Source organism: Theobroma cacao, chromosome 7 (genome assembly GCF_000208745.1).
Source record: "Theobroma cacao cultivar B97-61/B2 chromosome 7, Criollo_cocoa_genome_V2, whole genome shotgun sequence".
NCBI lineage: Eukaryota > Viridiplantae > Streptophyta > Magnoliopsida > Malvales > Malvaceae > Theobroma > Theobroma cacao.
In genome coordinates this window covers 18,866,222-18,877,777 of record NC_030856.1, presented here as the reverse complement: position 1 = coordinate 18,877,777, position 11,556 = coordinate 18,866,222, and the positions used below count along the sequence as shown (strand labels likewise).

Genomic DNA, 11,556 nt, shown 5'->3' with positions numbered 1-11,556 from the left:
CCCCTGTGCGATAGAAATTNTTTTATTTTTGTTATTTTGGGGCTCACAAGTCATTGTAGAATATTTTTGTATACCCTGGCGCTGTGTGCTATTATGTATATAAATTTATTTTGTTACTACGCTACAATAATTTTTTACGTAGAATTTTATAAATATTGCTTTATATGAAAATGGGATATTTTATTCAACATTTTTATTTAGTTTGATTAGCTATAATTTCATTTTAAAAGGGATGATTCAGATACCTAAATTTATTTTTTGATATGAAATGTATATTTTTCAATCATATGCTATATTTTTACCAAGTTTCAAAATTTTAGGGTAAAAGATCAAAATACCCCTATGTGGTAGAAATTAGTTTTTGTTTGTTTTTTATTTAAAAATTGTTTATATTCCCTTAAAAGATTATATTTAGTAACTGTTGCCCACAAGAGAGGCGGAAAACTGATGTTAGAACCTTGCAAGGTTTCTGTTGACATTTCGGGTAACGTATATCTATTGGGACTTCGCGGCTGTTGTCACGGGCTCGAAGAGAGTGCCAAGTCATGACATATAATGCTGCATGACACGTGTGTGCGTAGTTTCCCTATTTGTAACGCTCACACTATCTTAAACTAAGGTGTTCAAGCGGGATGTGGTTTGATGACCAATTGATGTCATTTTCTCTTTCAATCTTCAAACCGTGTGATACCTAGCTTTGGAAAGCGTTCCTTTGATATCAACTGTCACGGGCTTGAAACTTTAGCTAAGTTTCATGCTCTATAGTCTTGTGTATGTGAGACTAAGCAAGCCTTGATAGGAATAGTGGATATTATTGCGAAAACGTGAAGTAAATAAATATGAAGAAAAGGATTGGGATGAATAAATAAGTATTATTGCTCAAATGAGAGAAAAACAAAGTACCTAAGATCTAAACACAAAGTAAATTGCTTGATTCGACAAACTTGATTTGATTACCTTACAACGACTCCTAAAGGTGCTATTTATAATAGCCTACTTAACCTAAACTTAGTGTGCAAGTGAAAGTAAATATGAAAGTATCTAACTTAGACTTCTTTGGAGTACAAGAAAATAAAGTCCTAAAACTATACCTCTTTGATGAGCAAGTAATCAACAAGAAAGATTTTATTTTTGGAAAGTATTCTAGTTGCCCTAGAATACTTTACTCTGCTGCCAAGACAATAGTTGATGGACCGTTGCATGTGGATTGGCTGGACAATCCATATGGGATAGACTAGTCATGGATCTACGGACTGTGACACATTATCTCTAGCTACTATTTCACTGTAGAAAAAAGCTAATAACATAAGGAAAATTGTATAAAATTATGAATTTAATTCAAAAAAAAAGTAATGGAAAGAATTGTTTTTACCGAAGTCGTTGAGTTAAGTTAGCAGCCTTCGAGAAATCACCTTGTTCTCGTGCCTTGAGGATATTGAACATCAGGCTGAGGCGGATTTGAGTGTTGGCACTTTGTCGAATAATCTGGTGAGTCTCCTTCCTCAGCTGCTCACATTCTTCTTCGATTGCCTTGAATTTTGCTGCAACTTGCCTTTGCCCTTCCCTAATGCTTTGCTGCTCTTTGCTGATCTCTTTCATCTCTTCTTTCAACTTCTTAAATCTCCTCCTCATGTATTTTGCTGAACTCTTTCCCTGCATACCCACATAATTACACACTCCACATGAATAAGAAATTTGGAAGACACTTTTGTCAGAATTGCAAAAAAAAGTAGAAATTGAATTCCTCTTTTCCAATATAAAAGAAATACAAAAGTTTTAGTCTTAGAACTCGTACAGTGCATAAGATAAGCAATTATGGTGTAACATTTACTCCTAATGCATATATTTATTGTTTTGTAACATAGAAAGTATATAACTGTCCTCCATTTATTACACCATGGATAGATATACTTAGAAACGAGGCAGAGCATACGTGAAAGAAAAGTAGAAGAAAACAAAAAGACAACATAAGGAGCAACATTGGTTATGAAAGGAAGAATAGGTTACCCACCTTTCGACCCGAAATGAAGCGTCTTCTACTTGTTTCCATTGAATGAACGAGTTATGTTTTGCTTTGGGGAGGAAAGCAATGCCAACATTCATCAAACCCAGCATGGAAGCCATTTATAGAAAAAGTTTTTCAAATAAACAAATAAGTTACGTAACCACTTAAAACAGCCGCCACGCTCATCGCGCGATTGGCCGACGTTTTCAGAACCGACTTTGACTCTTTCTTTCTTTTGACCAGCTTCTTTAATGCGCGTAATATTCAATAATATCAAAGATTTTGCTGCAAGAAACCCAAGTCTGTACTTCATTTTCTACTGAATTTACAGCAACTTTACGGTATAAGGATAAACAAATGATTACAATTAACTAGGTTTCTTCTTCTTTGTTTAATGCTTTCTTTGACCCTAGAAGAACAAAGATTTGCTGCAAGAAACTCAAAATTTCTTCGAACAAAAGAAAAACTTCCAAATTGACTTCCAGCTTTCTTCTCTCTTTAATTTCCCAGAAACTCTTCGATTTTTCTTTTTTCTTATTTCTTCTTCATTTTCTGCTGAATTTACAGCAACTTTACAGAGCATAAGAGGATAAACAAAGATTATAAGTAATTTGGGAGCAGCCTTGTTGATCGCAATCTGGTCATCCATTGGTTTGTCAATTGCGTGTGAGAATCGAGCTCTCCCGCTCTTACTCTGATCGCGATAGGCAGCAGATCAAGCTTGAAAATAAAATAGAGAAGAACATCAAATTGAGATAAAAAACAGAGAGAGAAGGAGTTCTTCCCAGCGTTCTTATCTCTTTTGTATGCTGGAAGGCGTTTTCCATAGGCGGAAGACTCTTTTGTTCGTTCGTTCTAATTAATGAAATGAACTTTGATTTAGAAAAAAAAAAAAACCAGAGAGAGGAGTAAATTAGCAGGAGAAGAGAAAACTGACAGGAGAGAGAAACAGAGACAAAGAGAAACGCCGTAGCCTATTTTAGCCAAGCAGCGTATAATTGCCATGTCATCATTTTAGGGCAAAAATCACCGACCCCTCTTTGTAGGAGCTTCACTAACAAAAATTAAAACAAAAAAAACCAAAAATTCATAGTAAAATATTTGGATCAAATATTTAAAAAAGGCTGTTGAAAATTTTGGAAACGGTAAATATAAAAAAAATGACACATCAACAGTTTAATATCATCAAAAATTAAAAATTATACTATACTTTGCTAGTCTTTTTGTCTGAATTTCTTTAACTAAATTATTGAATACTGAAATGAGAATGCAAATAAATCCATTAAGAAGTTTTTACTGCGTGTTAGTGCTTTTGATTAATCTCTTATTTATAATTTCTTTTAAAAACCCAATTAAATAGATTTTCTACATAAGTTATATATTTTAAAATTTTGAAAGTTAAAAACTTTGATTCTAATTGCTTTGGGCCAAACATGCATTTAATGTGACATTATTGGGTTTCAACTCAACATCATATTGCAGTTTGCAACTCCTATATTCCTAAATCCTAACTTTAGTTTAAAATTTTGTAAAGTATGTATCTAGCCCTCAGTAGAAGATGCAGATAGGGTTGTACAAATAATTAGTTCTATTAGTTCGGTTACTGGATTTTCAATAATCAAATTAACCGAATTCCTATATAAAAATAACCGAAATAACTTTTTTTTTTCTTATTTCTTCTTCATTTTCTGCTGAATTTTACTGAATTTCTTCGAACAAAAAAAAACCTTCCTGTCACAAGAAATCCGGACTACAATCCACCCATTCACCTTGCCAGTGACAAAACAGAGAAGAAAAGAAAACACCTCGACACCCTGACCATCAGCAAGCATGGCTCGTAGACATCAAAGCCATCCACCAAACCAAGCATCAAAATACCACAAATGGTTCCAAATGAAAGAGGAACCATGATCCTTGACACAACCTTCTTTTCTCCATCACCCTCATCCTTTCGGCCTGAAAACAGATAAAAAACACTCTATTCTCAAACCAAACACCTGCTTAACAAAAGGAAAGAGAGCTTCCCCTTAACCTCCAGAGAGTGAAAGAGAGTGAAAGCAACGCTACACCCATCATAAAAAGAGACATTAGAAGTCTCATTTCACATATTCCTTCTTTTTTTTTCTTTTTCTGTCTTCTTTTTTTTTTCCTTTTCTTTTTGTAAAAACTACAACAAAATGGGAATAGCCAACTCATACAAGGACTTAACAGGAAGAAGAAAAGAGCATACTTAACCCAAAAACAGAGTTACGTCCAAAAATCGAGAACAAAGATCACCCCCCAGACGAGACTTCAACAAAAAGAAACTATCTTGAAACTATCAATAATAGAATATTCCCAACCTTTCTTCCTTTCAATGTGAAATCAAGCCTCTGACCTTGATTTAACTAAGAAACTACCAATAATAGAAATTACATTTGATGAACAAGAATTAACGTACCCGGCCTGCCATTGTTTATCAATTTATTAATAAAGAGGTTCAATCGTCCAGCCATTAAATTTCACCAGCTTTCAAAATCTCCCATTCTTTACTTCAAACTCTTTAAATTTCTCTAGTTTGAGAGTTGAAAAGGTTTTTTTTTTTTAACTTGGTATGACAGCTGCAAAGGTTTTTTTAGTTTTTCCATTCCAGCATCAATAAACGTGGAGAATTTCAACCTAAAATACCATGTGATACGAAATTTCAACCTAAAATACCATGTGATACGAAATTTCAACCTAAAATACCATGTGATATCATAAAGATGTGATGTACCAAGGTCTCTAGAAGCCAGTTTTATGAAAAACAATTGGCCAAATCTATAGGTAACCTAAAGTAGCAAAAGTTGCATTACATTTGAAGCAGGAGAAAATTATAAAATACGAAGGCTTGTCATACAGGTATTTATGCAGCAAAAACAGTAAGCGACAACAAAATATTTCTAATGGGAGCAATGGCCCTTTGATGTTTTTTTTTTTTTTTTGCTTGCATTCAGCCATATGAAAGTTTTCTTAGTTATTTTTATTTGCCTCTTGATTTCCTCACAAGCTTTTTATCTAATCATTACCATTTTAAATCTATTGTACTTAATTCTTGATTGATTACTTAATTATGAACTTTCTATTAGATAATTATATAGTGAAATTTTTACTTCGACAAAATTCTTTTCTACATGTGCTATGTGATGCATTTTATTTTTTTCCAAATACACGCATACAACACCTAACTTCTCAATGTTGACATTTTTCAATAATAGTGTAAATAAATGAAATAAAATTTTTAATCATAAGTTTGTTGCAAAGAAATTGACAAAAAATTAAAAGCATAAACTCTAATGTTATACAAAAACTTCAATAAAATTTGGTTTAAAATTATTAAAAACAATTAAGTATAGAAAGTTTGTATTTAAACAATATAATGCTATCATATCAAATCAAGCAGCAGACTATCTATCAAATCAGGGCCATTTACACCAAAGACTAAAGGTATTCACTAATGCAGAAGGTGAGTTAAAGGGTATCCCAAAGCTAGATAGATTGAATCTTTTTTATATTGGAATTTAGCATATGTAAGAGAGTAGTACTTCTTATTTATTTATTTTTCTTCTTTAAGCGAATTACTTTCTTTACTTCTTGTCTTCATTGGCCCGACACAAAGAAAGTAGTACTTCCAATGGGTCTTACTTCTTTATTCCATCTTTAGTAAAATCTTAACAGGTGTTCCCTGAGAGTTTATTCTAACATTAAATAATAATAATAATAATGTATCATTTTTATTCACAATTTTATATAAAGATTTATATGGATCCGCACAGCTTTGGAATCCTGGCTCAATACCTGGAAAGAGGTAAAAAGAATAAAACAAAAATTGATTTGGCAAGTCACTGATGCCTTTGGTAAAGTCAACAAATCTTTGTTGAGCTTGAATTGCTCTTTGTGCATGCATGACTTTGTCATCATAGAATTTTATTACTATTTTGCATTTTCTATAAATTCAATCACACAAATATAAAGATGACACTTGGAACATCCCTCTAGATGTAGGTAATTTTGAGAAGTTTTTGAATAGTATTATTCAATTTTGATTAAAATAACATCGAAAATTGTGGCCCAAGCATATTGGGCTTACATTTTGAGCCTTGTAGACTAAGAAAATTGAATTTATCTCCTTAGAAAGGAAAGTTGGAATTTGACCTTTGAACTAGTGCACTGATGCTTCACTTTGGCCATTATGTCACGAGCTTGAAACTTTAGTCAAGTTCTGTGCAGCATTATAGTCTCGTGTTTGTACGACTAAGCAAGCCTAAACGAGGTTTCTAGATGATCGGGGCAAAAACATAAAGTAAGCAAATATGAAAAAATAGATTGGAGAGAATAAATAAGTATTATTGCTCAATGAGAGAAGAACAAAGTACCTAAGATCTAAGCAAAAAGTAAATTGGTTGATTCGGCAAACTTAATTTGATTGCTTTACAATGACTCCTAAAGGTGCCATTTATAATAGCCTACTAAACCTAAACTTAATGTGCAAATAAAAGTAAATATGAAAGTATCTAACCTATACTTTCTTGGAGTACAAGAAAAGTAAAGTCCTAAAACTATGCCTCCTTGATGAGCAAGTAATCAATAAGGAAAACTTTATTTTTGGAAAGTATTCTAGTTGCCTTAGAATACTTTGCTTGGCTGCCAAGGTGATAGCTAATGGACTTTTGCATGTGGACTAGCTCAACAGTCCATATGGGCTAAACTAGTCACTGATCTACAAATCGAGACATTCTCCCCCACTTGATTTAGGCAACGCCCTTGTTGCCTCGTGGTCTCTTTCCACCACAACTCTTCATCAGGTTCCCCACAAGTCCCATGGGTGTATTTGAGGCAGTTTTTCTCCAACTGTCTTAAGAACACTTCCAAGTTGGGATGTGTTTTGCCATGTGGATTACTGGCTTGCGGTTGGCCAGTGTCATCCAAGCACACGACTCCTATGTGTGCAATGTCTCCATTTGCTACGAATACATGATTTGAGCTTAACGCGTAAGTAGTATCAAAACTCAATGAATCAAATCTCCTTTACTCCGTAAGGAAGTCGTCGAACATGTCTTCCTAGTACTTGTCTACCATCAATTCATCTAGCCCTACATTGTGGCAAATTAATGAATCCACCATGTTGTGCCATCCTTTGCGAAGCTCATCGCTATTGGACCCCAGTTGCTCAATGCTGTCTTCAACCATTTTGAAGTTGCTCCACACCTCGTGATTGATAACCGTCTCATGACAAGATACACGATTATCCAATGCTTGCAAGATGCCCTCAGACTCGTAACGCTTCACAACACTTGTGTGCATAGTTTCCCTATTTGCAACGCTCACACTATCTTGAACCAAGGCATTCAAGCGAGATGTGGTCTGATCACCAATTGATGTCATTCTCTTTCTCAATCTTTAAACTGTGTGATACTTAACTTTGGAAAGTGTTGCTCTGATATCAATTGTCATGGGTTTGGAACTTTAGCCAAGTTTCGTGCGGCGCTATAGTCTCGTGTTTGTAAGACTAAGCAAGCCTAAACGAGGTTTCTGGATGATTGGCGCAGAAACGTAAAGTAAGTAGATATGAAGAAAGAGATTAGGGAGAATAAATAAGTAGTATTGCTCCAATAAGAGTAAAACAAAGACCTAAGATCTAAGCACAAAGTAAATTGCTTGATTCGACAAACTTGATTTAATTGCCTTACAATGACTTCTAAAGGTACTATTTATAATAACCTACTTAACCTAAACTTAGTTTGCAAGTAAAAATAAATATGGAAGTATCTAGCCTAGACTTCTTTAGAGTATAAGAAAAGTAAAGTCCTAAAACTATGCCTCTTTGATGAGTAAGTAATCAACAAGGAAGACTTTATTTTTGGAAAGTATTCTAGCTGCCCTAGAATACTTTGCTTGGCTGCCAAGGCTACAGCTGATGGACCCTTGTATGTGGATTGGCTCAATAATCCATACGGGCCGGATTAGTCACGGATTTGTGGACTGTGACACATTATCTCTGGCTATTATTTCACTGTAGAAAAAAGTTAATAACATAAGGAAAAATTGTATAAAATTATGAATTTAACTAAAAGAAAAAGTAATGGAAAGAATTTGGGTTTACCGAAGCAGTTGAGTTAAGTTAGCAGCTTTGGAGAAATCGCCTTGTTCTCGTGCCTTGAGGATATTGAACATCAGGCTGAGGCGGATTTGAGTGTTGGCACTTTGTCGAATAATCTGGTGAGTCTCCTTCCTCAGCTGCTCACATTCTTCTTCGATTGCCTTGAATTTTACTGCAACTTGCCTTTGCCCTTCCCTAATGCTTTGCTGCTCTTTGCTGATCTCTTTCATCTCTTCTTTCAACTTCTTAAATCTCCTCCTCATGTATTTTGCTGAACTCTTTCCCTGCATACCCACATAATTACACACTCCACATGAATAAGAAATTTGGAAGACACTTTTGTCAGAATTGCAAAAAAAAGTAGAAATTGAATTCCTCTTTTCCAATATAAAAGAAATACAAAAGTTTTAGTCTTAGAACTCGTACAGTGCATAAGATAAGCAATTATGGTGTAACATTTACTCCTAATGCATATATTTATTGTTTTGTAACATAGAAAGTATATAACTGTCCTCCATTTATTACACCATGGATAGATATACTTAGAAACGAGGCAGAGCATATGTGAAAGAAAAGTGGAAGAAATATAAAAAGATAACATAAGGAGCAACATAGGTTATGAAAGCAAGAATAGGTTACCCACCTTTCGACCCGAAATGAAGCGTCTTCTGCTTGTTTCCATTGAATGAACAAATTATGTTTTGCTTTGGGGAGGAAAGCAATGCCAACATTCATCAAACCCAGCATGCAAGCCATTTATAGAACAAGTTTTTCAAATAAACAAATAAGTTACTCAGCCTGCTTAACCGCGTAAAACAACCGCCATACTCATCGCGATGGGCCGACATTTCAGAACCGACATTGCCCTTTATTTCTTTTCACACGTAGTATTCAATAATAAATATTATTTTTGAATTCTTTAGTGGCACACCTAGGAGATGAAAGAAATTCGTTTCAAGAAACGCCCAGTCTCTTCTTCATTTTCTTCTGAATTTACAGCAACTTTACAGGGTAAAAGGACAAAAAAATGATTACAAGTAATTAGGTTTCATCTTTTAATTCTTTCTTTGACCCTGGAAGAACAAAGATTTGCTGCAAGAAACTCAAAATTTCTTCGAACAAAAGAAAAACCTTCCAAATTAACTTCCAGCATCTTCTCTCTTTAATTTCCCTGAAACTCTTCATCTTTCTTTTTTCTTATTTCTTCTTTCATTTTCTACTGAATTTACAGCAACTTTACAGAGTACAAGAGGATAAACAAAGATTACAAGTAATTTGGAAGCAGCCTTGTTGATCGCAATCTGGGCATCCATTGGATTGTCAATTGCGTGTGAGAATCGGGCTCTCCCGCTCTTACTCTGATCGCAATAAGAGACAGAGAAAAACATCAAATTCAGATAAGAAACAGAGAGAGGAGGGGTTCTTCCCAGCGTTCATATCTCTTTTGTATGCTGGAAGGCGTTTTCCATAGGTGGAAGACTCTTTTGCTCTTTTGTTCTAATTAATGAAACGAACTTTGATTTAGAAAAAAAAAAAAAAAAACAGAGAGAAGAAGGACAATGAGAATTGTCAGATCTAAAAAATAATGAAACAAAGGAAAAGGAGACAAAAAGAAGAATTAAAGGACAAGGAAATGGGGACTCACCCCATAAGAGTAACAGCAGGCGAATACATTAGTATGTGTGGAAGGAATCTAAGAGTGGGAGTTATTAGAATAGGTTAGAGTGGGACNAAAAATGGCTGTTGCAAAATTTTGGAAAGGGTAAATATAAAAAAAAAATGACACATCAACAATTTAATATCATCAAAAATTAAAAATTATACTATACTTTGCTAGTCTTTTTGTCTGAATTGCTTTAACTAAATTATTGGTTAAGACTTGATTCCAATCATGCAACAATACCATTCATGTTGAATGATTAGAGGTTTTTCTTCAGCAATAAGATGTTAATTATAATGAGTTATAAGTCTAATTGGATGAAGTCCATGAGATTAATATGCTCAAGGAAACTATAATGGGTTGCAGTTATGAGATCCCTATGCATCAAAACATAATCTCTAAATATTCCTGGTCGATACATCATTAAGACTGGACATTAATTATACTTAGAGACTGATATATTCTATGTTTCTTACTGAAAAGTAAGCAACCGATCTCATAGGTTGAAGTATAGAGATACTTAGAACTAGAATGTAGATGCTTGCTTAGGAGAGTAAGTTTACTGAACATAACTTTGTTGGAGTAGGATTTTAGTGGATTAATGTGATTGTGTGAAGTATGAATTTCAAAAAATTTCTTTATAAAGGAAGAAAGCAATCCAATTATACAAGCGAAAACACACATCATTTTTATTGCAAGTAACATAATTACATCCTAAAAAAATAAGAATATATTAAGTATGAATTTCAAAAAATTTCTTTATAAAGGAAGAAAGCAATCCAATTACATAAGCGAAAACACACATCATTCTTATTGCAAGTAACATAATCACATCCTAAAAAAAATAAGAATCTATTAAGTAAAAAAAAAAACATACCTTTTATTTTGAGATTATTATTTTTGGACACCAACACACTAATGAATGATTTCTGGTCCAAACAGATTTACCACTTATTCTTTAAGAATGCTTTCAACTTGAACCTTGAGTGGACAAGGTGTGGAATGCAAGACCACAAGATGGCAACTGATTTTTTCTCTCTTTTCTTCCTAAAAATTAAAAGCTATTTTCTTTCAAAAAAATTTAGCCAAAAATGGAAGAGAGGAAGAAAGATACGGTAAAGTTTGGAGGAGGAGAAGATAAGTGACGACTGAAACCTTTTCAAGAAAAAGTAGGTACGTTTCTATTCTTCCGATCTCTTCTCTTTTTATTAAAAGGCTTGCCTCAAAGGTTTAATTAAAATCAAACACCTTTGAATAGATCTTGACCTTCCATTTAGAGTTATGGAAGCATCAAACATGCTTCATAATTATCAAAATTAAAATTTAAGAATAAATAATTTAATTATTTTATTATCATTTAGAGTTCTTGATAAAATAAAACTCCTTATTGAATAATAGCTCTTATTTTATTATTATCAATCTTTATTTAAAAAGAATTAATAATAAATAAAAAAGTGATGGTTAAAAATGGAGTCCCCTTTTATCAACATAGATGTCTAGATTCATTTTGCAAGAATCCTCTTAGCATTATGTTAATTTAAGACAACTCTTGTCTTTAATTAAGACAAAAATATTTTATCTTGTCTAAATTGAGACAAATATCTTTTCTTGTCTAGATTAAGACAAAAAATATTTTTATTGTCTTAAATTAAGACAAACATATTTTCTTGTCTAAATTAAGACCAAACATGTTTTCTTGTCTAAATGAAGACAAATATTTTAAAACGGCCATTTTTGTACATAATTTAATTAATCAAATTAAAACATGTATTC

General features: G+C 33.3%; 2 protein-coding genes across 3 annotated transcripts; both read right to left on the bottom strand.

Moving 5' to 3' along the window:
• On the bottom strand, window positions 861-2,977 carry LOC18507237. Of its 2 annotated transcripts, none has more exons than XM_018124550.1 (3): window positions 2,012-2,977; window positions 1,413-1,653; window positions 861-1,284 (listed from the first exon to the last, which is right to left on the bottom strand). In XM_018124550.1, the coding sequence occupies exons 1-3, from the start codon at window positions 2,048-2,050 to the stop codon at window positions 1,277-1,279; spliced, it is 288 nt and encodes a 95-aa protein (XP_017980039.1). In that variant the 5' UTR covers window positions 2,051-2,977; the 3' UTR covers window positions 861-1,276. The 2 variants fall into 2 exon arrangements, with proteins under 2 accessions (XP_017980039.1, XP_017980038.1); XM_018124549.1 differs by having other exon boundaries at window positions 1,373-1,653; window positions 2,012-2,972.
• LOC18507190 lies at window positions 7,614-9,666 on the bottom strand. Its single transcript, XM_018124551.1, has 3 exons — window positions 8,767-9,666; window positions 8,127-8,407; window positions 7,614-8,036 (listed from the first exon to the last, which is right to left on the bottom strand). Exons 1-3 carry the CDS (start codon window positions 8,803-8,805, stop codon window positions 7,991-7,993), a joined length of 366 nt encoding a protein of 121 aa, XP_017980040.1. The 5' UTR covers window positions 8,806-9,666; the 3' UTR covers window positions 7,614-7,990.